At 44.5% G+C, this 27,378-nt stretch overlaps 1 protein-coding gene across 1 annotated transcript; it reads right to left on the bottom strand.

Annotated features, from left to right (window-relative positions):
• Positions 1-151: 151 nt before the first annotated feature.
• Positions 152-25,509, bottom strand: LOC126336120 (shematrin-like protein 2). The gene is made up of 2 exons (XM_049999600.1): positions 25,413-25,509; positions 152-837 (listed from the first exon to the last, which is right to left on the bottom strand). Exons 1-2 carry the CDS (start codon positions 25,500-25,502, stop codon positions 319-321), a joined length of 609 nt encoding a protein of 202 aa, XP_049855557.1. The 5' UTR covers positions 25,503-25,509; the 3' UTR covers positions 152-318.
• Positions 25,510-27,378: the final 1,869 nt, after the last annotated feature.

Here is a 27,378-nt window from a genome sequence, read left to right as displayed (position 1 = left end):
CGATTTCAAAATATCACGGTAACTAACATGAAAGCTAAGCGTAAGTTTAGTGACGACGTCAGGTATGAAGTACAAACACAAGTGTCTTGGTTTTGCCTCTCTGAAATATGGTCAGGAAAGGTAATGTGAGTATGAAAATAAATGAAACATCTTAATCTTTGCATGTAATTTTATTGGAATCAACAATAATCTGCAACTTTTTGGTACGTAGAGATCTCGATCTAACAAAAAGGAAACAAACGAATGGAAATACGTGGTGGCGCAGTTCTACTGTGAAGATAGCTGTCAGACGAGTGGGTGCGACGGCACGGATGACACTTAGTGGTGGTAGCCCCCGAAGCCACCGAAGCTGGAGTGCCCGCCTCCGAATCCGCCGTACGCTCCGTAGCCTCCGGCGACGGGCACGGGCTGCTTGACGAGGACGGGGTGAGGTACGGGCAGGGGGTACGGCTGCGGCACGTGCACGGGGTACGGCACCGGCTGCTCCACGTGCACGGGGTACGGCTGCGGCACGTGCACGGGGTACGGCCTGTCCACCGGCACCTTCACGGGCACGCTGACCGGGTACGGCACGGTCCTCTCCACCGGCACCGGGTACGGCTGCGGTACCGGCACCGACACCTCCTTGGTGATGGTGACGGCCTTGACCTCCCCGTGACCGCCCCCAAAGCCGTACCCTCCACCGTAGCCGTACCCGCCCCCGTAGCCGCCTCCGTAGCCGTACCCGCCGCCGAAGCCACCATAGCCGAGCCCCAGCAGGCCTCGCTTCTCCGTCTTGGCACGCGCCTTCTCTTCCGCGGCAGAAAAGCAGCACACCGCCAGCAAAACTGCGCACACCTGCGAACAACGGCAAACGCTCAACGAGCTACTGAGCAATCGAGATCCCAAGCACAGTGAAAGTAAGAATGGGAAGGCTAAGAACGAAGCCTGGGGTTTCAGGCAGGAAACTTCTCACTTCGCCTTGAAAGATGTGAATTTCTGCTGTGCATATGTGGAAGTACTGTCAGTCACAAAAACACTACTGGCCATTAAAATTGCTACACCCAGAAGAAATGAAGGTGATAAACGGGTTTTCATTGGACAAATATATTATAGTAGAACTGACATGTGATTACATTTTCACGCATAGACCCTGAGAAATCAGTACCCAGAACAACCACTTCTGGCCGTAATAACGGCGTTGATACTCCTGGACATTGAGTCAAACAGAGCTTGGATGGCGTGTACAGGTACATCTGCCCATGCAGCTTCAACACGATACCACAGTTCATCAAGAGTAGTGACTGGCGTATTGTGACGAGCCAGTTGCTCGGCCACCATTGATCAGACGTTTTCAATTGGTGAGAGATCTGGAGAATGTGCTGGACAGGGCAGCACTCAAACATTTTCTGTATCCACAAAGGCCCGTACAGGACCTGCAACATGCGGTCGTGCATTATCCTGCTGAAATGTAGGGTTTCGTAGGTATCGAATGAAGAGTAGAGCCACGGGTTGTAACACATCTCAAATGTAACGTCCACTGTTCAAAGTGCCGTCAATGGGAACAAGAGGTGACCGAGACTTGTAACCAGTGGCACCCCATTCCACCACGCCGGGTGATACGCCAATATGGCGATGACGAATACCCGCTTCCAATGTGCGTTCACCGCGATTTCGTCAAACACGGATGCGACCATCATGATGCTGTAAACAGAACCTGGATTCATCCGAAAAAAAATGACGTTTTGCCATTTGTGCACCCAGGTTCGTCCTTGGGTACACCATCGCAGGCGCTCCTGTCTGTGATGCAGCGTCAAGGGTAACCGCACCCGTGATCTCCGGGCTGATAGTTCATGCTACTGCAAACTTCGTCGATCTGTTCGTGCAGATGGTTGCTGTCTTGCAAACGTCCCCGTCTGTTGACTCAGGGATCGAGACGTGGTTGCACGATCCGTTACAGCCATGCGGATAAGATGCGTGTCAGCTCGACTGCTAGTGATACGAGGCCGTTGGGATCCAGCACGACGTTCCGTATTACCCTCCTGCACCCACCGATTCCATATTTTGCTAACAGTAATTGGATTTCGACCAACGCGAACAGCAATGTCGCGATACGATAAACCGCAATCGCGATAGGCTACAATCCGACCTTTATCAAATGTACGCATTTCTCCTCCTTACACGAGGCATCACAACAACGTTTCGCCGGGCATCTCCGGTCAACTGCTGTTTGTGTATGAGAAATCGGTTGGAAACTTTCCTCATGTCAGCACGCTGTAGGTGTCGCCATCGGCGACAACCTTGTGTGAATGCTCTGAAAAGCTAATCATTTGCATATCACATCTTCAGCCTGTCGGTTAAATTTCGCGTCTGTAGCACGTCATCTTCGTGGTGTAGCAATTTTAATGGCTAGTAGTTTATGAATTCGCTTGTGTCATAGAAGAAACATTCTTGACTCGGGCACGGGTATAAATGAACTGATGATGGCAACGCAACCGTCGCTGGAGCAACAATCAGGCTCGTGTGTGGCGTCGTTAATTGAAGGCGGTACCCTGCGCCCAGCTTATAACTGTATAAAAGATTCCATCAGACCGCAAGTAATGAACTACAAAGTCACTTAGCAAGTGCTTCTATGTGTTATACATACAGTCCATTTATCATTATTGTACTTAGAAACAGTGGCTAATTGTCAAAGGAAGCAATGACGACTGTGTGTACTAATAATAGGAAAATTCTGTAACAGACTGGCACTCCTAATTCCACACGATTTCAATAGCGAAGCTAGGTTAACTAAAAACTGTTATGAGAAGATCATTCCGCTGCCTCCCATTAGACAGTTAATCGTTATGTTGTTTTTCTTCCTCAGGAAATTTTTTTCAGTTGGTGCCATCTGATGCCTAACGGCGAGTGTACAAGCTGTATCTTCCACACTGCTGATGGCCGTGAGATGGAACAACCAATTACACGCTTCGCTAACATGTCAGACAGCATCTCCAACCTTTTACAGCAGACGCCATCCGCACTGTCAACCAAGAAAGGCTGAAACGAAATACCTTTAAAAAAATCTTTCATCAAAGCATGAACCGAGCAACAGGAAACGCCTATAAAAATTGATAGGAACCAACTCTACCTAACTCAGATTCTCCACTCAATAAAACAAGTCAACGAAATAATAAAGAACTTATCCAAATTTCTGGATATTCTGTAACTGCTATATATGGTATGCAAAACATTTTCAGAAATCTGGTCCTTATGCCAAAGAACTTTCCGTAAACAAAACCAACCGATTTTTTTACAGAAATCAGTGTGTATCACTGTTTGGAGTTTAGTAAAGAAAAAACTTCTTCGATGTAACTCAGTAACTGTGTCGTGAGGTTCAAGCCCTCTTTCACGGTTTTACCCTGGTTTCCCGTGAAACTCGACTAATTGGTGAAGCGTAATTAGTAATCTACGCAGAATACATCTACAGCTACATAATTACAACATAGCTAGGTGACAAGCCCTGCATTGCCCGGGTATTCATTTTGATAATTTTCTATGAGGAACGAAAACAAAACAAAAAACAAAAAAACAGAACTTTGTAGCATAATATGGAAAAATTTCATTTACATGTGTCCGTGACAACACCTTTGAAATTATGAGGCAATCAATCAAACAAAGAAACGTGCAAAATGTAAAAATCTATAAGTACAGTACCCAAACTAAGAAACATACGAGGGTAATCCCAAAAGCAAGGACTCCTATTTTTTTATAAATACATAGATCTGTTTATTTCTACAAATGTTTACATCAGTTTACAGCTTGAACATTTAGCTATTTTTCGACATAACCACCATTTCTGTCGATGCATTTATGTACACGCTGTGGCAGTTTTTGTATGCCAATGTCATACCAGCTCGCCGCCATGCCTCTTCTTTCACCTCGTCGTCGGAGCTGAATCGCTGGGGCTGCAATTAAAGCTGACAGGTACTCTGCGACTCTGAAAAAACTCAAACGAGCAATGGGGAGAAGGGGAATGTTGAGCAAGGACATATACGTTCTCCACGACAACGCTCGCCCATACATCGCTCGGCAAACCGTTGCTTTTCTGCAACAGTTTCAGTGGAACGTAATCACCCACCCACCCTACAGTCCTGACTAGGCGCTCAGTGACTATCACCTGTTCCCTAGGTTAAAAGCACATTTGGCCGGAAAGCGATTCAGCTGCGACGAAGAGGTGAAAGAAGAACTTCATAACATTCTGAACAGCATGGCGGCGAGCTGGTATGATATGGGCATACAAAAAACTGCCACTGCGTCTACAAAAATGCATCGTCATAAATAGTGATTATGTCGAAAAATATGTAAATGTTCAAGTTGTAAACCGATGTAAACCATTGTAGAAATAAACTGATCTATGTACTTATAAAAAAATAGGAGACCTTACTTTTGGGATTACCCTCGTAGTTTCTGTACGTTACGAGCAGCTGTCTCGCGTGTCTACAACGCGATTTTGAAAACGCCTCTATAACAACGGCGCCCTTACAGCGTTATTGCGATATTAACAGATTGACAACACACTGTAGCCTTAGTTTCGCGGTACGCCTAGCTTCTCGTGTAGTAACCATTGAATTCTTAAAAATAGGAAGATATAGTTTATGACGATGTGGCGCCGGGTTTCCCATAAATTGTAGCGCATGATGTTGTACATGCGCCGTTGTTATTGTTAGTTTAAAACACATCTATTGACCGTTAAATTCGTTGACAGAGTCAGTAAATGTTAAGATCGGTATGACACATAAACGATATAATTATGATACAGCAAGGAGAAAATAGGATGGATATTCAAATGGCTCAAATGGCTCTAAGCACTATGGGACTTAACATCTGAGGTCATGAGACCCCTAGACTTAGAACTACTTAAACCTAACTAACCTAAGGACATCACACATATTCATGCTCGACGCAGGATTCGAACCTGCGACCGTAGCAGCCGCGTGGTTCCGGACTGAAGCGCTTAGAACAGCTCGACCACATTGGCCGGCTGATGGATATTGAGCAGTTAATTCAAGTATCAGCCTAATCTTCGGAATAGTTTAATTTGCACAGATTTTTAGAGAAGTCGTGATTTTAAGGGTAGTCGTGTCGTGCACTGTTGCAACTGAATGGAAAACCGACATAGTATTCTGTTTTCAACTGCTTATCGCCAACACATATTTATCCAGAATTGCTGAAAGTTTGGAAAGAGACTGCTTCATTTACTAAATATAAGAAATAAGCACTGAATGTGGTAACACTTCTCATGAGGATGAATAATGTAAAGGACATTCCAACACTCTACTCACAGATGAAAACATCGATAGAGTGCAAAATGTGGTTTTAAACGATCGGTTATTAATGGTGTACGTAATAGCTAACTTCGTAAATATGTCAGAAGAAAGCTTTCGGTACATTTAGCATGAAGATTTAGCTACGAGGAAGCCTTATATAGGGCGAATGTCACAGTTATTGAATGCTGCCCGAAATGAAAGGCGAAAACGAATCCACTAATATTGCAGGACCTATTTTTTTCAGTCCAGTTGATTTTGTATAGAATTTTGTAACTGTAGCTCAAACAGCGATGAAAGCAACTGGATTAAATCCAATATCCCTGCACTAAAAACGGCGCAGTCACCTGCCGGTCAGATTATGACCAGTGTTTTGTGAAGTTATAAAAGGAACCCGTGGTATTGATTACCCTCAAAAAGTAAATATGTGCAATTAAATGATAGATGGCTAAATGTCATACAGAAGAGCACTGCCGCAGTAAGAGGCTGAGTTCAGACGCATTTTAAAATAGCTGCGTCTCTTTTCTGCTGTAAGGGAGTCATTCCACATCCCTTCAAACGGGATTTTCGTTTATTATTCTGAAGGATTTTGCACAATTAATTTAAATATAAATTTGATCTTCGGAATAATTTAATTTATACATATTTTTAATGTAGTCGTGTGGATATTTGTTGAGTTAAGACATATATTCGATGTGATCTTAATTACAGTATGCTCTGGTGAAGTTCTTATTATTGTTTCACAACTATCCTTTAAGTGACACGGAGTTTTGTGAGTTAAACTGCGCCGTTCTCCTCTATTTTTTATTTGCAGGTAACAGGCAGGGTATTTTCACATAGTTTCTGCCGAGCAAATTCTTGGAAGATTCTGATCCCCAAGCTAGTACAGTTTACTGCATTCTGTTTTCTTTGAATCCTTGCTTCTGTTCTAAACAAAGACTGTGGCCAACCTTGCCCCCAAATCTTATCTTGTCTACACAGAGGCTCTCGCTGTAGCAATCTCGCGGTTATGTAAATAAATCAGCAAGGGAACGCCACCAGATTATCTCCACGAAGAAACAACAACACTGCTGTGAACACATCAAACTCAGTACTCCTACAAAAACTTCAGATCCAACCGACAGCGGTCAGACAACCCAACGGAACTAGTAACTGTAACCACGATCACTCTAAATTCCCCAATCGAATACCCTAAACCAGTACATATTATCAAAGAATGCATGGAGCCTGAAAAGCAAGACAATAATCAAATGCAGCCCAACAATACTGCATGGCATCTGCATCATTTACTATTGAACTCAGATGATGAAACGGAAGTAAAACAGAACTAACTAATAGGACTAAAAGAACATAGAATAAAACATGAACTTGACTGCGGTTTAAGGGAGGTTTTCCTCAATACATTGGCTAATGACTGGGCCGATTTTCGCCCTTCCCGCATAGAGATAATTTAACAATAGAAATAGAGTACAAGATAGAAATAAGAAGAGGACCTTTGTCTTAGACGCAAGTAAATGGAATCCAGACAGCAATACATAAAGCAGAGTAAGGCATAAAAGGGCGCTATGCTCTTCACGGGAAAAGAAACTTCACATGTGGAGAAATCATCAGCTTTACTCGGTATTCGCATAAACCAGTACATATTCACATTCATTGTGCTTCATATTTTTTTCACCTGAGAATATTTTCTCCTAGAATTAAATGAACAATAGTTCCAGTTCTCTGGCTTCGACCAAAGTTTTCGGCAAGTTTCTCTTGGTTGTAAAGCAAAAGTCATAACTGCTAATCTCATCACAAATGTTTCTAATTGGGACTCCCTTTGCCCCACTGTCGGGTAGCTTGGTATATACCTGAGAAGTCACTAACCATCAAATAGGTCATTAATCGAACCCTGAGGCGCAAGGAGCGTAAAATATTTTTAAAAATGTCCTCAAACATACTTTCCGATATTAAAAGACCACATGGATGATGAAGCACATCCATGCACCTGCCTAAGTGTACCGCACATGGTTAGCGTGAACGAGGTGGCGTACTGGTACGGTACTGAACTCATATTACGGAGAACGGCCTTTCAAATCTCCGACCACCCGTCCAGTCTTGTTTTTTGTCGTCGTTTCTGCAAACAGGTCAACCCACACACCGGGGAGCCAGATTGCGAGATTGTGCTAGGTCTCCAATGACCTGCTCCTCAACAGGATGTTGAACACGAAGCTTGCTTCTATTTTTCTTCAAGCTGTAAATATGAGTGGAGAACATGCAGAGTGATTCTGATTTATGAATATATGAAAATATTGTAATATTTCATTCTACAAGTGAAACCAAAGAAAAAAGTTCATATAAACAAAGGTCCGTAAATGTTTAGTTACGGAGTTACGGCTAATAAAAGATTTTGCCTGAAATTTAGCAACTTGTCTAATATGAAGCCATCACAAAACAGTACGATGTTAAAGTAAGCACGATTTCCATTTGTTTTGTTGTTACTGATCTGGTGAATCGAATAAAACATGTCCCAGATTTGTATCTGCAGTAGTTTTTCAGAACATCCAGAGAGCCAAAGAACAAATTTCATAAAATTTTTAGTTTATTAATTACTTGGACCAATTTATTTTTTAAATTCCAGACCACTGCACAAAGTTTTCAACAGAAGTTGTAGAGAATTTAATGTTAGTAAAATGATGGCAATAACGTTGATTAAAACTGTGTAATGTGTCAGCTAATCTGCTTCTATTGATACCACAGCACACGTGAATTCATGTTAAACCGAAAAAAACAAAGCTCGGAAAGTTGTACAGTGTACATACAATTTGACAATACATTCATAATAAGTTTAATAAGTCTCCATCGATTTCAATGCATTTAGCCGCACGTGTATGAACAGATTTTGTTGCACGTCTCAATTTCACTGGGTTGTTCGTAATTTCGTCTATTGCATTAATAATGCGAGCAAGTAATGCCTCGCGTGTATTGACATGATCCTCATAAACTATGTCTTTTATTCAACCACATATACAAAAATTTGTTTGCGCAAAATCGGGCGATCTGGATGGTCACAGACGTGTAGTATCACGACCTATCGATTTCTGGGGAAAATGTTCATTTCAATGTGTAGTAACGGCGTTGGCGAAATGTGGAGGCGCGCCATCATGTTGAATATACATTTGCAATCGCATGCAAGTGAAACATCTTCGAGCAAGCGGGGCAGTTCTTCTTGAAGGACCTGCAAGTACGTCTCACCAGTTAGACGTCCTGGGAAAATGAATGGTCCAAATTAAGTGTGTGTTGATTATACCACACCACACATTTACGCTAAATCGCTGCTGGAAATTGCGTTGCACTGTTGCATGTGGGTTTGCTCTTTATGTAAATTCTTTATACCATCGCGAGTAAACAGTGCCTTAGCAGTAAATAAAATGTATTTGTGTGACTGCCGATTAGTGTTTAACCAGTTGTACAATTCCAAGCAAAGAGCAGATCTCCCGGATGTAAATGATACACTTTTTGCTTATGGTAAGAATACAGATTATTGTTCTTTATGCCATAGCTTAGATTTTGAAATGCCTAATTGTTGAGAGATACGTCATGTACTGGTACCCGGGCTACGGTAAACAGCATCCATAATATCCCTATCATCGTCTTCACGAATCGGGCGCTCGTACGATTATGAACGCTAAGTAGAAAAACTGCCTCCTCAAGGACTACAACCTTAACTTTGGTGGGAAGATTTGTGTGTATCAGTGATCCACTGAGCTATTCTGGAGGGAACTATGCTTCCTGTAGAGTCACCTATGCCAGACAGGTCAATTGGTGAGATTGCAGACAAAGAGTAGTCCCCCAAGGGGTCTCCTATCTTGAGAGTATGTGGGTGGCAACTACATGGGCTTTTAGCTAAATCTGACATTACTTACGATTACTTGTGCTAGGCTTCTTCTGTTTTCTTTCCTATCGAACTACCTTGACCGACTCTTACTCTTTCTACCCCAATGGTATTAGGTTTCGAGGCCTGAGGGTGTCTTATTTCTCTTTTCTATTCTCCAAAAATCAAAGGTTGGCAAAGGATCCTGGAGTCTGCTCAGGCTGCCGAAACTTGTTTGCAGGAACAGAACTCTGCGAAATGTCCACTGAAACTTGAGAAATCAATCAGACCTCAAGGATTTCAATGCAGCTGTGCCAACAAACTCTACCACATAATAGAAGGCATGAGCCGTGAGACCCCTAGACAATGTATGACAGACAGTGGATGCAGGCTACAAAACCAATGGGAGAGCAAGAAAGGAGAATTATTTCCGGCGCCTTTAAATAACAGGAACATATCGGATGAGGGAGATAACCCAGAAAGAAAATCCTAGAACGGGGTTGAGCGGATGGCTTGTAACCAACGCCCAGAAGACACACACTCCTCCCAGTACCCAAACGAACCTCGGAAGCGGGACGGTCTCAAAGGTAAATGACAAGGCTTTGAAAAAGGACAAACGAAAATGGATAAATGGGCACATCAGAGTAGCAACCTGGAATGTGAGAGGAATTTCCCAAAAGGAAGTAGAATTAGTACATATACTAAGCGACATTAACATCGATGCTAGCGGGTCAAGTAAGGGATACAAGAATTTATAGAGGACAAGATATAGGATCATATCATGTCTTACTAATCTCCAGAATAGATCTTTTTACAAAATGGAAGAAAATAACTAAACAAATAACAAACCAACAAGATCAAAGCGTTTATAAGGTAGGCCTATACTTGCTTGAAGAGGACAGTATCAGACACCTGTACCAAAGGAGATTAAATGAAGAAGTAGCAAACTTACAAATTAAAGACAATATAGAAGAAGAATCGCAAACTCTGAAGAATACTGTATGCAGAGTAGCAGAAGAAGCTCTAGGTAAAAAGCAAAGAATATAGAAAATAAAAGGCCTAAAAATTTGGAATGAGGGTATAATGAAAGCTGTCAAAGAAAAACAGGATGCACATATAAAAAACTTAAGCATCCCCACTACTGAGAACAAACAATACTATAAGGAGAAAAGAAATAACGCTAAATGCGTAATAAGCAAAGCGCATCAGGAGCACTGGCATAGTTTTATTTCTAATATCGAACATGATATCTACGGAAGACAACATATGGCATATGAGGTATTAAAAAGCCTTTAACACAACAGAAAGAGATAAGATACAAATAAATAGTACTGAAGAAGAACAATGGACAAATCATTAAAGCGATTTGTGGTATGATCATACAACACAAGACACTGAAATTGAACAACTAGACGAGAAAGGATTAGATGAAATACAGTCTGTCGAATTAACATCTGCACTAATATCACTTAAGAACAGAAAAGTAATAGGAAAAGACGGCACTAACGTTGAATTATTAAAATACGGAGGAATGGTGCTACACCAAGGACTGCTACATCTCTTCAACAAAAGTATTCCCAAAGACTGGAAAACAGCTAGAGTGATTTTAATTTTTTAAAAAGGATATAAAAGCCTATGCAGTAATTACAGAGGAGTAAGTTTACTGGACTCAGCATACAAGGTGTATGCTATGATTTTAAATACAAGACTTAAAAACATAGCAGAAGCATTACTGTATTAGGAACAAATGGTTTTTAGGACAGGACGCTCCACAATAGATGCAGTTTTTATTCTACAGCAGACAACAGAAAAACGGAGAGAGTATAATTAAGAAACGCACATTGCTTTTATTGACTTTAAAAAAGCTTTTGACAATTTCAATAGACAGAAGCTCTGGGAAATAATGACGAATCGCGGATATCCAAAGCCTCTAGTAAATGCGATAAAAAGTTTATATCAAGACACAAATATCACTCTATATCTCAGTGGTAAAACAACTAACCATGTACCAACTAACAAAGAGGTACGACAAGGCTGCTGCTACTCTCCAGCTTTATTCAACATCTACAGTAATGAAATAATAAATATGTGGAAATCATAATTTCAGGAAGGCATCTAGCTAGACAGAAACATTCTTTTAAATAATTTACTATATGCTGATGATGCAGTGATCCTAGTAGATAAGGAAGACAACCTTCAGAAAGGAATCTACTTGCTACAGAACTGTTGGAGTTCTCACATTGCCCAGTGGAAGTGAGACATGGGTGATTACCATGAAGCAGGAAAGCCGGATTCAGGCACAAGAAATGAAATTCCTTAGAAGTGTTAAAGGTTTCTCAAGAGAAGGCATGCTACGAAATCAAGATATTAGAGAAGAACTGCAAATATTTAGCTTCAATGATAAAATTCGAGATTTCAGAAGAAAATGGAACGAACATCTACAAAGAATGGAGAATGAGAGGCTTCCCTTAAAGGTAAGAAATTATAAGTGCCACGGGAGAAGAGACATAGGAAGACAGCAACAGAGATGGGTACCGTAACAGGCAATTCCTGCCTAATACCTGAAGAGAAGATGAAAGTAAAGAAACTATCTCCCGTATCATTCGAAAAACTCTGCTAATGGTTCGTGCATTTGGAAGCCTCCGTATTGGATAACGTACGCGATATTCGTTAATTGCAGCCGTAGCTTTACTATCACATTTGTCATAAATAAACACCATATTGATGTATTCCTCTGTAGTAAATTTGAAAGGCATCCCTATTTCATAAATAATCTACAAACTACAATAATTACTATGTGCTTTCACTTAAATACACTGTTATTATTATGTTCTTTCATTGAACAATACAGAAAACTAACGCGTTTCACGCTTAGGAAACGACCGAAACAACTCACTAACGGTTTCCGACAATAACATAGCGTTTCTACATTCTTAACGGAAAGTAAACAAATTTACTTGCATAATAATCTTTGCTTCTTGTATGTTCTGGCAAACTACTGCAGATACAAATCTGGGACATGTTTTTTAGATTCGCCAGACCAACAACAACAAAATAAATGGAAATCGTGCTTTACTTTAACCTCGTACAGTTTTGCGATGGCTTCACATGAGCGAAGTTGCTAAATTTCAGACAAAATCTTTTATTAGCCGTAACTCCGCAACTAAACATTTGCAGACCTTTGTTTATATGAGCTTTTTTCTTTAGTTTTACTTGTAAAATAGCATACTAAAATATTTTCATATTTTCGTGAATCGCCCTGTACATTGCCGGCCTGAGTGACCGAGCGGTTCTAGACGCTACAGTCTGGAACCGCGCGACCGCTATGGTAGCAGGTTCGAATCCTGCCTCGGGCATGGATATGTGTGATGTCCTTAGGTTAGTTAGGTTTAAGTAGTTCTAAGTTCTCGGGGATTGATGACCTCAGAAGTTAAGTCCCATAGTGCTCAGAGCGATTTGAGCCACCCTGTATATTCGGCAATGTTGATATCGAATACGCTGTATGTTTTATGAGTGAATAACGGACTCCGGAGCGATTCCAGGACAAGCGTGGCAATATGGATTTGCAGTTCACAACCAGTTGGCCTGTAGGAAAAGCAGATACATGAGAAGATTCATCCCAAGACTCTTAAGGAAATGTAATTCATCCACGAAAGAATAGCATACAAAATATTTGCATGACTGATTCTTAAGTGTTGCTCTTTAGGTCTGCGACCCGTACCAGATTGGCTTAATAGAGGTAAAGAAGATTAAACGAAAAGTGGAACATTTCTACACGGCGTCATTTAGTAAGCAAGAAGCTTAATGCAGTCGCTCAATAAACTCCAGCAGCATGCGCTGCACGAGAGATGTTGAATTTCATGGTGAGGTTTGCTGTTGAATTTCCGCGAGAGTGCTTTTCAAGAAGAGTCGGGCAATAGATTGGTTCCTGGATCATATGTCTTGCGAAATGACCGCCATGATAAAATAAGAAAAAAGTAGAGTTCATGCAAAAGTTTGTCGACAGTCGTTACTCTCACGCATCATTCGCGAATGGAACAGGGAAATAGAGAGATGATACTGCTTCCAGAATTACCCTCCGCCTCGCACAATAAGGTGGTTTGCAGTGTACACACGGATGTGGATATAGAACTGACTGACTGAAACTGTTGGAACGCGAATCTTCACGATCAGCGAAGATAACGGCAACGACACAATCAAGTGTGTCAGTCAGAGAAAGAGACGTTTGAATTCGTCAGCGCAGAAGAGTTCAAAGGAACTGAATGAGTTGACATAGTAGGAAAACAACGGACAGTATTCGAGAGAGTCGTCATTTGACCACCTCATTCCATTTCTCTGTCTTCAAATACGTTTCTTAATGCAACGCCACAATGAGATGTCGAGTGGATAACGACTATTTTAGTTTCTGACTGCTAGATCACTTGATAATTAAGTTCAAGTCGGAGTCATCATCTCGTCTTAGAATTTTTATTCTGGCACTTGAGCCAGGCTCCATCTCAAGCAACGCGTTACACTTGTGAAACAGGAAGTGACTGGATGGCGCAGTTCTTATCGCTAAGTAAACTCTTAAAATGGTTATATTAAAATATAAAACAATTAATGTTTTAGGCTCCTGATTGGTTTAATGCGGCCCGCCACAAATTCCTCTCCTGTGGCAATCGCTTCATCTCAGAGTAGTACTTGCAACCCACGTCCTCAGTTATTAACTGGATGAATTGCAGTCTCTATTTTCCTCTACAGTTTTTATCCTCTATAAATCTCTCTGCTCCATGGAAGACTTAACAGATGTATTACCATCCTGTCCCTTCCCCTTTCAATGAATTCCATATATTCCTTTCCTCGCCAATGCTCTGGAGAACCACCACATTCTTTACCTTATCAGGTCACCTAATTTTCAACATTTTTCTGTAGCACCACATCTCAAATGTTTCGACTCTCTTTTTTCCGGTTTCCCACAGTCCATGTTTCACTAGCATAAGACGCTGTTCTTGCTCGAATTAAGGCTCATGTTTGATACTAGTAGACTTCTCTTGGCAAGGAATGCCCTTTTTGTCAGTGCTAATGTGCTTTTTATATCTTCCTTACTTACGGGAGTCAAGAAATCTACCTGATTGCCTTGATCCACGGATTTCTAGATTTCACGTGAGAAAAGCGCGAGTTGGGTTTCACAAGACTGCTTGGTGGTTGATCCCTCCTAGAGGTCGCCCCCTATGCGGTAAGCATGGCATACCATTCAGGTAATGGAATGAAATGTCTGCAAGTTACAAAGAAATCATGCTCCCAGATTTGTGAGCGGAATCTGAGGAAACATTTTAATTTATGTGGCTTAGCTGGGAGTGTACACAATGGAAAGGACAAGACTTGTAACGTTCTGCTGAAAGTGTGCACGAAACTCTGGTCATAAGGTTTCAGAGCTAATCCTTCAGCACATGTTGCTACAAATGGGTCTGATCAGAAGACCATCCGTGTAAGGCGCTTTTTTGAGCCAACGACACCGTCATTTATCGTTCCATTGGTCGTTGAAACATTTTGATTGTGACACTGTACAGTAAATCGAGTTGCTAGACCAATCGAATCACGCTTGCTGATGATAGGTCACGATGCCTCCCCTCTCTAGAGTAAAAAGTTCGTGCTTGACACTTGTACTGTGGATTGGAAACAGGCCAAGGGTGGTAGACTATAAGCTACTGCGGCTTTCACCTGGGGCTACCTGAGACCTGTGGTTGTTATAAGGGGGTGCTATGTAATCTATGCTGCAGGTTTGTATGCAGGGGTGGTAGACTATAAGCTATCGCGGCTTTCACCTGGGGCTACCTGAGACCTGTGGCTGTTATAAGAGGGTGCTATGAAATCTATGCTGCAGTTCGTAGAGTTTTTGTTTTCCATCTTGGTACTCTGGTTGATTTACCGATTGTCTTTTTTTATTTGTAGTTCACTGTTGCCATTTGAGTTTACATATTATCATTTTGTCATTTGAAGACAGTAAGTGGAGCTAAGGATGCTAGAAAATGCAGTGCATAGTGGAGAAATCGGAACATTTTCGTTGCACCGTTTACGAGGATAATACCATTGGACACAGCACGACAAGAAAATGGATTTCTCGTTTTAAGGAGGATCGTTTCATCATTAGTGAATCTCCAAGTCCAGGAAGACCTTCAGAGTTTGATAAAGATCGTTTAAACGCATTAACCAATAATGATCCACGTCAGTGTACTCGAGAACTGGCAAATGTGGTGAAGTGTGATCATCCCACCACCGTGCGACATTCCGTCCAATGAAGAAGGTTCAAAAATCAGGCGTCTGGGTGCCACATACTCTAAACCAAGATCACAAAAATCAATGGGTGACCATATGTGCATCTCTAGTTGCTCGTCGGCAGTTGGCCCGTGAAGAAAAATCAACCTTTCCTACCATCTACCGTTACTAATGACGAGAAATGGTGTGTCTCTGCTAACATAAGGGAAAGAAGGAAATGGTTGAGCCACAACAAGGCAGAAACCCTCCATACAAAGACCTGCGCGCATCGACAAAAGGTAATGTTATGCATCTCTTGGAATAGCGACGGTGTGTTATACTACGAATTGCTTCCTTCAGGTGTAACCATCACTGCTGACATTTATTGCCAACAACTGAGACGTCTTGCAGACGCAATCCGAGAATAACTAGGAAGACAGCATGAAGTGATCCTACTCCACCATAACGCCAGCCACCGCTCTGCTAGAATGACAAAAAACACTTTACAGGAGTTGAGTTGGAAAGTCATTCCGCACCAACCTTATTCACCTGTCCTTGCGCCCTCAGATTTTCACTTTTTTCGCTCTCTATTGAACAGCCTTCAAGGAATATTGAAAGGTGCCTCTTACGTGAGGCAGACATTTATACCAGTTTTAATAAATTATTGTCTCTTATTAATTTATTCATGATAGTTAGAAAGTGCTGTAGTCCGTAGCCGACGATGAGTCAGAGAGCATTCCCCACGCTGGCTGGCTAGGTGACGAAGCGACCATATGTCGCGCGTAGTGGGGTGGGGCTCGGCGCTGGACCGTAGCTACAAGCGTCAGCCTGGGAAAAATACATGACGGGAAGTACCGCCGCCTTGGTGCCAAAGTCACCGATTTCGTTTATTTACATTTAATAATTAAAGTCATTTATGACAACGTGAATACTAGGAGGAGCCTCTGGATGTTTAAAACTATTTATCATAATTTTGCCTCGTTAAAATTCACACCCATTCATTAACAAATGCATATCTTAGTAAGTACGAACTTGATCGGAAATCCACGAACTGTGACGAAACTAGTAAGAGATACGGACTGCGCACCACAGTCGGCAGTCGGCGATAAGAGCTCTTCCTGTCTTGTTTGATGGTGGCCATGCTCTCGGTTACGAGTAGTTTGTGACATGAGCGTTTCATTATTGATCTGATAGGAATAAAAGTGATATTACGGCACTCTGAATGTTAATTTCGAGTAAAGAGATACCCCAAAGTTGAACGACAGCAATTTCAGATAATTAGCTACAACCGACGGAGACATCCAATGCGCCAATGAAGAATCTGCACGGGCCGACATTTACGAGAGCTGCGCCACGCACAGGTAGGAAGAAATCCGACGACACGACCCACCAAGGCGAATCAAGGAAGGTCCGACTTACATTCGCAAATTCCGGGTTGAAATGCTGACCAATTATACTGTACGTCACATATACCACTCTCTACGGACTCGCGGCTAAGCTGGGTAATAACAGTATCAGTTTATAAGCGAGTGGACCTTGCAATATCCTTCCCGGATGAAAATACAATCCAACAGGGCTCCACACATTCTTCGCCTCAAAACGACGTGATTTCTACAGTCGCGAAATCGAGCATTGGTAGAGTGTTGTAAACGCTGAAGGAGAATATATTATTGATGACTCATGTATCTGTTATGTGTTAAAAAAAAAAGCACTGATACTTCATTCAATGAAAGGCCACTATGTAAGGCTTACTAACTTCTCCAGATTTTTCGCGTCATGGTTTAGTATTTCTGGAAGCTAAGCAAAAGCTCTTTTGTTACCTGGCGTGAGAGCGATTATACATTTGTTTTAACTCATTAAGCAATTGACTTGTTTGACGCCTTCTTCTGTCTCTTCCTATATGTACGAGTCTTTCCATCTCTGCATTTCTACCATCTCCGTAATATTTTATACGTTCTGCTGTACCTTAGGTCATCTCCCTCTACTGTTTCTTCTAGCTCTCAGTTAACTATCCCTGAACGTCTCAGCAACAGCTCACTCTTCTTGTGGAGTTTTCCATAGACTTCTTCTGTTTTATCTTTTCCGTCTACTTTCTTTCCAACTATTATATTATCAGTGTGGTTAACTTTTATCATCTTCCTGCTGCACATCAACTCAAATGCTTCCATTAACATACTGTCAATTTCATACAGCAGATTACGACTAAAGGCGTTTCCAGTCGAAAATAGAGAATTTCAAATGTAACAACTATCTTCCTTTTTCGTCATCTCCATCGAGATGTGAACCAAATGCAATGATGGGCTTTTTAAAAATGTCGTTATCTCTTCTTACATTTAGGTTAACAAATCGAGCAATTTATGTTTGAGGAGTGAAGATTGTTTTACATTGCTTTACGCACACTGAAAATGTCTTTAGAGAACGATTTCAGAGCATAGGTTTGTACTTAGAGGCTGCTGCTGCTACAGGATTTTGAGTCGGAGGGAACGCAACAGTAATTCTGGAACAAGCCTATCGATACTTGTACAATCTGACACTGTCACGATTCTGTCTCACACGTAAGCAGGCCCCCCCTGCAGTGCATTCCGGCGACGAGCAGCATTGGCCGAAGGCGGTCAGGCGTTTCAAATCATTGTGCCAGGACGTAAGCGGTCACAATGCGGCCAATCTCATCGTCCGAAAGCACAGACTGCGGACGACATTCGGTAAAACTAAAATCAGTTTGAAACTTCCTGGCAGATTAAAACAGTGTGCCCAACCGAGACTCGAACTCGGGACCTTTGCCTTTCGCGGGCAAGTGCTCTACCAACTTTTTTTTTGTCCCCTATCACAAATATAAATCAGCAATTTAAAGATTGCAGCACTATTTTCAGCAGCGTGAGAACAATGAGAATAAGAATAAACATATTAAAATAATTTCCGGTACCGGGAATCGAACCCGGGCCTGCTGGGTGAGACCCAGCTATCCTAACCACTTTTTTTTTTGAGAATGCATAAAAAAAACAAGGCAGCCATGCGCAAAAAGTTGCCAATAAAGTGAACAAAAAAAGGCCATCTTGCTCGCCGCGGTCACATTGCTAGGCGGGCGGCCAGGAACGGGCGGTCGTCATTACATTGAACATCACCAGCCACCAATCGTTGGAGCGCCCGGGGCCGCTGCACACAGTCTGAGACTGTTTCTGTTACCATAGGGGAATCGTGGAAAGATCACATCTACAAGTTAATGTCTTCTCACACCCGGCACACCCCAGCTGGGTGGTGGGTCCATGAATGACGAACCCAAATAGTTCGCAAAAAGGTTCCGGTAATCCTGTCTGTTCGTTAAGACCAGAAACTCGTCGATCATATAGTACCATAAATCGAGGACGTCTTTGTCTCCATCGCGGTATATGTAGTGTATCGCCATTCCTCGTACCCAATTAACCGCATTCATCCGGGTCATAGGGAAATAGACGGCGTCGGGATGAAAGAGTTCTTGGGGTAAAATCGAAACGTAGGGGCGGCGGAGCAGGAAAGCCAGGATCTGGCGGATCAGTTTCCAGCACTCACGCGCGGGGCCACAGTTCAGTCTATGCTCGTCCGTGTCTAACGTCGTGCAACGGGGGCACACAGGGTCGTCAATTAGGTGAATGGCATGCAGCCGTTGTCGGGTTGGAAGTTTCTCGTTAACGACCACATACCACGTCGACCGCACGAAAGTAGACAGGAACGGCGCGTGGATGGCTCGCCATACCCGTGGCCAGTCGACCGTAGGGTGGCGCCGTACAATGTCGTTATCCGGAGTCCAGTGCTGGAGAGCACTATAATAAGTCTTCGCTGTCGGATTCCGTATCTCCGATATAACCCGCAACACATAGCTATGCTCTACGAAAAACGTTCTAATATGTGACAGCGAGGGCGAGAAATGTCCAACTGGTACCGGTGGGTACAGCGTACGTGGGGCCACTTCTTCAGTCAGTAGGCCGGGGAGACTGGCTGTTGGTGAAAGCCAGAGTCGCCTCATGGAACGGAGATACAGTGCCAGCGCTCTGTGCTTGACATGAGTGAGCCCAACACCGCCTTTGTCGAAGGGTAAAGTAAGCGTAACAAAACGGATCTTGAAAACAGCACCATCGTTCACCACGTGTCCAAACACTGCCTGTATCCTGGAAGCCATCGTGTCCGTTGTCGGCAGTACATGGGCGTAATGGTTAAGGTGAGAAGCCATGTACACATTGACGTATTGGGCGCGTTTGCAAAATGTTCAACGATCTGAATTTATTGAGACGAGCCTCTAAACGGAGTCGTCGTAAGACCATACGATACGTAAAGGCCGCCGTGCGTTGTATTTGTCGATGGAGTGATAGCCCTAAACACTTGAGCATCGGGACCTTTGTCAGAGGTACGGCCAGACCTGCAGGCATTCCTCGTCCTACCTCCATGTAGCATGATTTTCGAAGGTTGAGCACACTGCCTGCCACCGCCCCATACTGGTGGAGCCAGGAAAACGCCGTGTGTATTTCGTCACCAGACCGTGCTAAGAACATCACATCGTCGGCGTATGCACCACATCGAAAGGTTACGGAACGGAGGGTAAGTCCTTCTAAGCGTCGCCGTAGTCCGTGAAGAGCTGGTTCGAGGGCAACGGCGAAGAGCATGGCAGAAAGAGGACAACCCTGCCGGACGGACCTGTTGACACGGACGGGGGCGGACCGACAGCCGTTGATCATAATCCTCGTGACAGCCCCATGGATCAATCGAAGCACAACAGACGCGGGACACCGATGTGTTCCATAACAGCACGCAGGAAACCATGGTTAACGCGGTCGAAAGCATGGTCGAAGTCCAGCGCAACAAGAGCGCCTTGGAGGCGGCAAGTTTGCATGAGCGCCACCACGTCTCTATAGGTGCTTAAAGTCGTAAAAACATTTGTGTCGCCCCCGAGGCAGGTTTGATCAGTGTGAATGGCCGCCATTACCGTAGGTTTGAGCCTCTCATGGAGCATGCGTGTCAACAGCTTATAGTCAGTGTTTAGCATTGTCAACGGGCGAAAATCAAGAGGGCGACGGCCTCCGCCGGGTTTGGGCACAGGGATCAAGAGACCCTCAGTAAAGTCAGATGGTACCTGAAAATCGGCGTCCAGGAGTTCACTGTACATCCTGACCCACATTGGGCCCATGAGATCAAAGAACCGCTTGTAAAATTCAAGAGGGAGGCCGTCAGGGCCAGGCGTTTTGTTGGGAGAGCCACGCAACAGAGCCTCTCGCAGTTCTTCCAAAGTCACCGCCGACAAGAGCGTAGCATCATCTTGTAGGTTCCGAGAGACTGGTAGGTCAGATAGGACTTCCCTGACCCCTACATTCATGTGGGACTCCCTCTCGTAAAGAAGTTTATAGGACTGTGTGAACGCTCGGACGATATCCATTTGTGCGTCAACGCGTCGCCCATCCTCCGTCTCAACCTCGGTAATGAGCTGCCTCTTGCGTCTTCGGCGTTCTTGAATGATATGGTGGAGGGAAGGTCGTTCACCACGAACATCATCAGTCGTCCTCGCTCGCACCCGCACACCCGCAAGACGTACGGCGTTGATACGAAGCAATTGTGCCTTGACGCGTTGTACTGCTGATTGTCGCTCTGGCGACGGCGGTTGTACAGCCAGTTCGCGGAGCGCAGTATAGTAAAAATCAGTAGTCGCAGTATACCAGCGCGCTCGGTCGCGTCCATAGCTGACTAATGTTCGGCACAGTGCGGGTTTTGCACACCGTAACCACCATTGAAGTACAGAACGGTAGGCGGGTAAACGCCGGTGGCAATTGCTCCATGTGGACTCGACTGCGCGTCTGCAATGTATCTCATCAAGAAGGGCCACATTGAGGCGCCACGGACCCCTACTTCGGCGGACGCGCTGGCGGGGAAGGGTGAGAGTACACACATATGCGAGGTGATCCGTGAACGCTGCCGGCCACATCTCAGCGTCGACAACGGCCGATCGTATGCCGCGGGTGACGTAGACTCGATCCAAACGGCTCGCGGAGTGACTAGCAAAGTAGGTGTGTGCTCGACGGTCGCCGTGTTGGATGATCCAGGTGTCCAACAAGGCCAAGTCCTGTACAAGTGCCTGGAGTGCCGGGCAGGTGGTATAGTGTGGCTCCTGGTCGGATGGGCGGAGCACACAATTAAAATCGCCGCCTACTACCAAGTGGTCGGTATTGCCCTGGAAGAGCGGGGCTATATCTTCGGCAAAAAAGGTGCGCCGTTCTCTCCTTTTGCCGGTGCCTGAAGGAGCATATAAGTTCACCAGACGTACTGTACCAATCGTGAGTGCGACCCCCCGGGCCGACGGTAAATAGGAGACATCAGTGGCCATTATCCCTTCCCGCAGTAGAATCGCCGTACCTCCGCCGCCCACATCTGCAGGCATAGTGTAGGCGTCATATCCGTAGGCATCGAGACAGAGTCCTGATCGGACTTCTTGAAGGAAAACAACGTCCAGATCCGCAGCGCGTAACGTATCCTTCAGCATACGGGTCTTGACATCAGATGTAATGCCATTGACGTTGATCGTGGCGAGGCGGTATGCCTGGTCCATCAAGTCTCAGGAGGTGACCATGGTATGACTGGAGGGCAGTAGTCGTGACGTGGAGCGCCGGTCTTGCGAAGTGCTAGGCAGCGACGAGAGGTGCTCATGCCGCCCTAGGCGTCTGTCGCCGGCCGCGTAGACGCTGCCATCGGCATCGGTGCATCGTCTTGGTCCTGAAACGCATCCTGCAACTCCATCTCCTGCGCCCAGTCGCCCAGGGACGTTGACACCACTGGATCTCGAGAGGCAGACGGAGGCAAGGGTGCATCCCCGGTGTCGGAGCTGCGGTGATCTCCCGCATCCCCATGTGGTCCAGACCCAGCGGTAGTGGGAGAAGACGTCGAACCGTGTGAGACGGTAGGGTCGCCTGTGTCGGCGCGGTGGAGTGGTTGAGGCATCTCGTCATCCAGCGGTGTCGCCTCGGGCTGTTCTACGTCGTCGGTTGTCTTGCGCCGCTTCTTATGACGCTTGGGTGATTTCTGCTTACGCTGCCGCGCCTCTGTTTCCGACGTAGGGCAAGGGGAGGACGCTGCATCCTGTGCTTCAACTTCCATCGCACCGTCGGCGAGCCGTTGTGACGGTGCGCCGGGGTCCGACGAAAGGACATCAGTAGCATCAGCACTGAAAGACGCTTGGGGCTCCGTGGAAGCTACTGCAGGGTCCTCCAAAGCTCGCACCAATACAGTGGGGTCGTCATATACAGCTGGCGTCTCCCGTCTCGCCGCCGCAACATACGTAATCGGCAGAGAGGTCGGTGTCGACGGACGAATCTGGTCAGTCGAGGGTGTCTGCACGAGACGGCGTTGCAGGCATTCGGTACGCATGTGTCCCGTCTGGCCACAACCGGAGCAGGTTCTCGGCTGACCGTCGTAAATAATTATTGCCCTGCAACCAGCGATCGTGAGATACGAAGGAATATGGCGATGCAGGTCAATACGGACTTGTCGCACCCCGTTAAGGACAGGGTAGGTGTCGAAGGTCTTCCATTTTTCGGCCGTGTGGCCGAGAACTGTTCCATAGGGTCGAAGAGCAAGGGTGACCAAATCCGCTGGAACTTCAAAAGGGAGCTCAAACACGCGCACATTTTGGATTCCCAATCCAGCACGTTCAAACGTCACCACACCCACGTTTCCGTCTGAGTGGCAGAACCGATAACCTGCCGTCGAGCGTCTGAGAAGTTTGTCACATGCTTCGTCGTCAGTGAACTTAAGATATACGACGCTGGAGACAATAGATAAGTGGATACCGATCAGCTCGTTAGGATCAACATGTACCACATCGCGTAAAAAACGCTCTACTTCGTGGGCCTTGGGTATAGAGTACGTAGTGTCGAACTGCAGCTTGATCGTGGCTTTCCGATACGAAAGAGCCATCGTGTGTCAGGAACGTGACGGCAATACGTAACACTAGCGCGCCGACGCGGTAAACAACAACACACCCGGAAACGCGACACGGAGCGGCCGGGACGTACCGCACCGCTCCACAGCCAAAGGCCGACTAAGACTAACTGAGCTACCGAAGCACGACTGACGCCCGGTACTCACAGCTTTACTTCTGCCAGTATCCGTCTCCTACCTTCCAAAACTTTACAGAAGCTCTTCTGCGAACCTTGCAGAACTAGCACTCCTGAAACAAAGGATACTGCGGAGACATGGCTTAGCCACAGCCTGGGGGATGTTTCCAGAATGAGATTTTCACTCTGCAGCGGAGTGTGCGCTGATATGCAACTTCCTCCGATAGAATCGGTTCACACACGAGATATGGAATCTGAAAAAACACATAAGTATAGTTCAAGAAAGGAGCTCGTGGAATCCTGAGGATAAAAAATATCGTAATCGGGATATAGCTAGGAATTTACGGACTGAAATCGCAGTTTTGCTGAAAAATACAAGTAGGCAAAATCTTCATGAGAAATTTTAGGCGTAAGTTATAAGTTCAAAAAAATAATTTGATGAAGTAAGAAGGGTGGCGTATTTTATCCGTAAAGTTCCTATAGTGATCCTTTTTTGGGTCGCGAAAAGTGACCAGTTCAGCTGTTACAAGATGCCACTGCTGAATCCAGAAATTGTTGTCCTAAATTCCAACGTCAAAAAATAATTAGTTCAAGTTATGTACATGTCTAAAGTTACCGTAGTGAATATTTTTCGGTTTTATTGTAAGTGGACATTATGTGTCTACGAAATACTGTATTATTACTGCTTATTGGGATTTTTATGGCAGTAGGGTGGCGATTTTGTTATACGAGGTGATTATCAAATGTGATGTCTGGTTCTCCACTATTCAGTATTTTAGGTGTTAAGAGTACCTCATTCTAAAATTTATATTTGTACTTCAAACGTGCGCTGAATGACAGTAATTGTATATTAACTGACTTACCTCAGTTTGCTGAAGTTATTTGAAGTTGTTCATTTCCAGTGTCCTCATGAATCATTTCGAAAATGTATAAACCGGGTGGTCAAAAAGTCAGTATAAATTTGGAAACTTAATAAACCATGGAATAATGTAGATAGAGAGGTACAAATTGACACACAAGCTTGGAATGACATGGGGTTTTATTAGAACCAAAAAAATTGCTAGACGCGTGAAAGATCTCTAGCGCGCGTCGTTTGGTGATGATCGTGTGCTCAGCCGCCACTTTCGTCATGCTTGGCCTCCCAGGTTTCCAGACCTATGTCCATGCGATTATTGGCTTTCGGGTTACCTGAAGTCGCAAGTGTATCGTGATCGACCGACATCTCTAAGGATGCTGAAATACAACATCCGACGCCAATGCCTCACCATAACTCCGGACATGCTTTTGCAGTGCTGTTCACAACATTATTCCTCGACTACAGCTATTGCTGAGGAATGATGGTGGACATACGGAGCATATCCTGTAAAGAACATCATCTTGGCTTTGTCTTACTTTGTTATGCTAATTATTGCTATTCCGATCAGATGAAGCGCCATCTGTGGGACATTTTGTGAACTTCTGTATTTCTTTTGGTTCTAATAAAACCCCATGTCATTCAAGGATGTGTGTCAATTTGTACCTCTCTATCTACATTATTCCGTGATTTTTTCAGTTTTCAAATTTATACTGACTTTTTGATCACCCGGTATAACAGACCGTTTCTCCCTTTACCTTATATGCTCGTTAAACATTTCTGGTTATTTCAGTATCTAAGGAAAGCGTTTACAGTACTCGCCACGTTTGTTTCGAGACAGCTATAGCTCATTCACACGCATTCGGCGGCTTTTTAATAGCATCAGCCACAACGCAACACACGCCTCCAAGCATAGAGGCGTCGTGGTAGTCATCCCATTATAGGAGGTCAAAACCTAACTTATTTTATACGTAGAACAGATTCTAACCTAATCTCCCTGATCCCGCAAAAAACTGACGAAGGAGATCGCACGCTCGACGTCGACTGGCGACCGTTGTCGCTGCCGCTTGGAACGCAGCCTAAGAAGTGAACGACTTTAAACTGAAACTGGTACTCACCGCGATCCTCATTGTTGCTCCTGCGGTGGTGGTAGATGGGCAAAGAATGACTGACAGAGTTCTCAGCGCAGCCGTTTCCTTATATACCATCCAGATTCTCACCAAGCGAAACGCCGCTTTCGCTCTTCCTGTCTGCTTCTGCTCTGCGGAGGAATTCGAGCACGCAGGCACGCGAACGTTTACACACATACATACCGTATCCGCCAGAGACCAATTAAGAAGCAGTCGAGAGCTTTGCCACTACTACGCAATTCGTTAGTCTCGAACGGGCGGCGAGCCCAAGATGGGATCGAGGACGCTGACGAGCGGAATTGCGTCCTTTGGCAGCTCGATCACGCTGCGACACAACTGGTAACAGGCACTTGGTCCTTGAGGCGAAGCATTAATAGAAACAGCCAGCCATCTCCATGTTTTACCATTCGCAACACAATAAAGCTGATCCAGCTTGGAAAAACACGATCACAGCTTGTTTAACCATAATCTAACAATGGTAGAGAAGAAACTAATTTTAAAATTGCGTGTATCACGACAGACAATCTGCTCGAGGATTTATTGCGTTCGAAATCGAATATACCTGTATATTATACAGGGTGAATAACGAAAACTTGGCAGGTCAGTCTGGCCGAGCGGTTCTAGGCGCTACAGTCTGCAACCATGCGGCCACTACGGTCGCAGGTTCGAATCCTGCCTCGGTCATGGATGTGTGTGATGTCCTTAGGTTAGTTAGGTTTAAGTAGTTCTAAGTTCTAGGAGACTGATGACCTCAGATGTTGAGCCCCGTAGTGCTCAGAGCCATTTGAACCATTTTTGAACGAAAACTTGCCCAGGAAATTTTGCGGTAATGGAAAGTGCTATTGATGTGAGGTTTTTACAGGATGGATTAATAATGGGGGACTCGTATTGTTAGCCAATAAGCAGATTGTAATAATACTTAGAAAGTGTATTTTTGTGCAAACATACACTTGTTTAAATGGTACAATACGTATTGACGCTAGCAAAAAATGGTTCAAATGGCTCTGAGCACTATGGGACTTACCATCTGAGGTCATCAGTCCTCTAGGACTTAGAACTACTAAAACCTAACTAACCTAAGGACATCACACATATTCATGTCCGAGGCAGGACTCGAACCTGCACCGTAGCGGTCGCCCGGTTCCGGACTGAAGCGCCTAGAACCGCTCGGCCACCGCTTGACGCTGGCAAACTAAAATAGAAATGTCAATGGTGTCTGTTACAGGATTCTAGTGCGAGTCGTTTTCAAGATATCGTATTTTGAAAAGTTTCCACGCCGACACTCGTTTCTGCCTGCGAGGTGGCGCAGTGGTTAGCACACTGGACTCGCATTTGGGAAGACGACGGTTCAAATCCGCATCCGGCCATCCTGATTTGGGTTTTCCGTGATTTACCTAAATCGCTTCAAGTAAATGCCGGAATGGTTCCTCTGAAAGGGCACGTCTGATTTCCTTTTCCATCCTTCCCTAATCCGAGCTCGGTATCCTTCTCTAATAGCCTCGTTGTCGACGGGACGTTAAACACTAACCTTGTCGTCCTCTTCCCCCTTCTCCTCCTCCTGTTTGCACTATGCAACATGCGTAGTTGCTAGGTACGCTTTTGGTATCTTTGCCTACAGTGTGCTTGTGTCTTCCTTGAGTTCACTGCACAGTTAGTCTGTGACAATCCAAGCAGTAGGCTGTGGGATTTACTAATGAAGAAAAAACTGACATGTTCATGATGTATGGAGAGTGTAGGAAGAATGCAGTTCGTTCCTGTACGGTGTATGCAGCGAGATATCCCAATACATGTCAACCAACTCGTCTATTATTTATCAACCTCTTCAACCACTTACATAAGAGTGGAAAGTGTAACATCCAGACACATAACAGAAGGAAGAACAGAAGAAATATATTTCCACCGCATGACATACGTTCTCCCTGCAAGATTCGCTACAATAAGCTATGCTGCCAAA

This window comes from Schistocerca gregaria, chromosome 2, assembly GCF_023897955.1.
Source record: "Schistocerca gregaria isolate iqSchGreg1 chromosome 2, iqSchGreg1.2, whole genome shotgun sequence".
Lineage (NCBI taxonomy): Eukaryota > Metazoa > Arthropoda > Insecta > Orthoptera > Acrididae > Schistocerca > Schistocerca gregaria.
The sequence above is the reverse complement of the archived record's forward strand: the minus strand, read 5'-3'. Positions and strand labels throughout refer to the sequence as shown.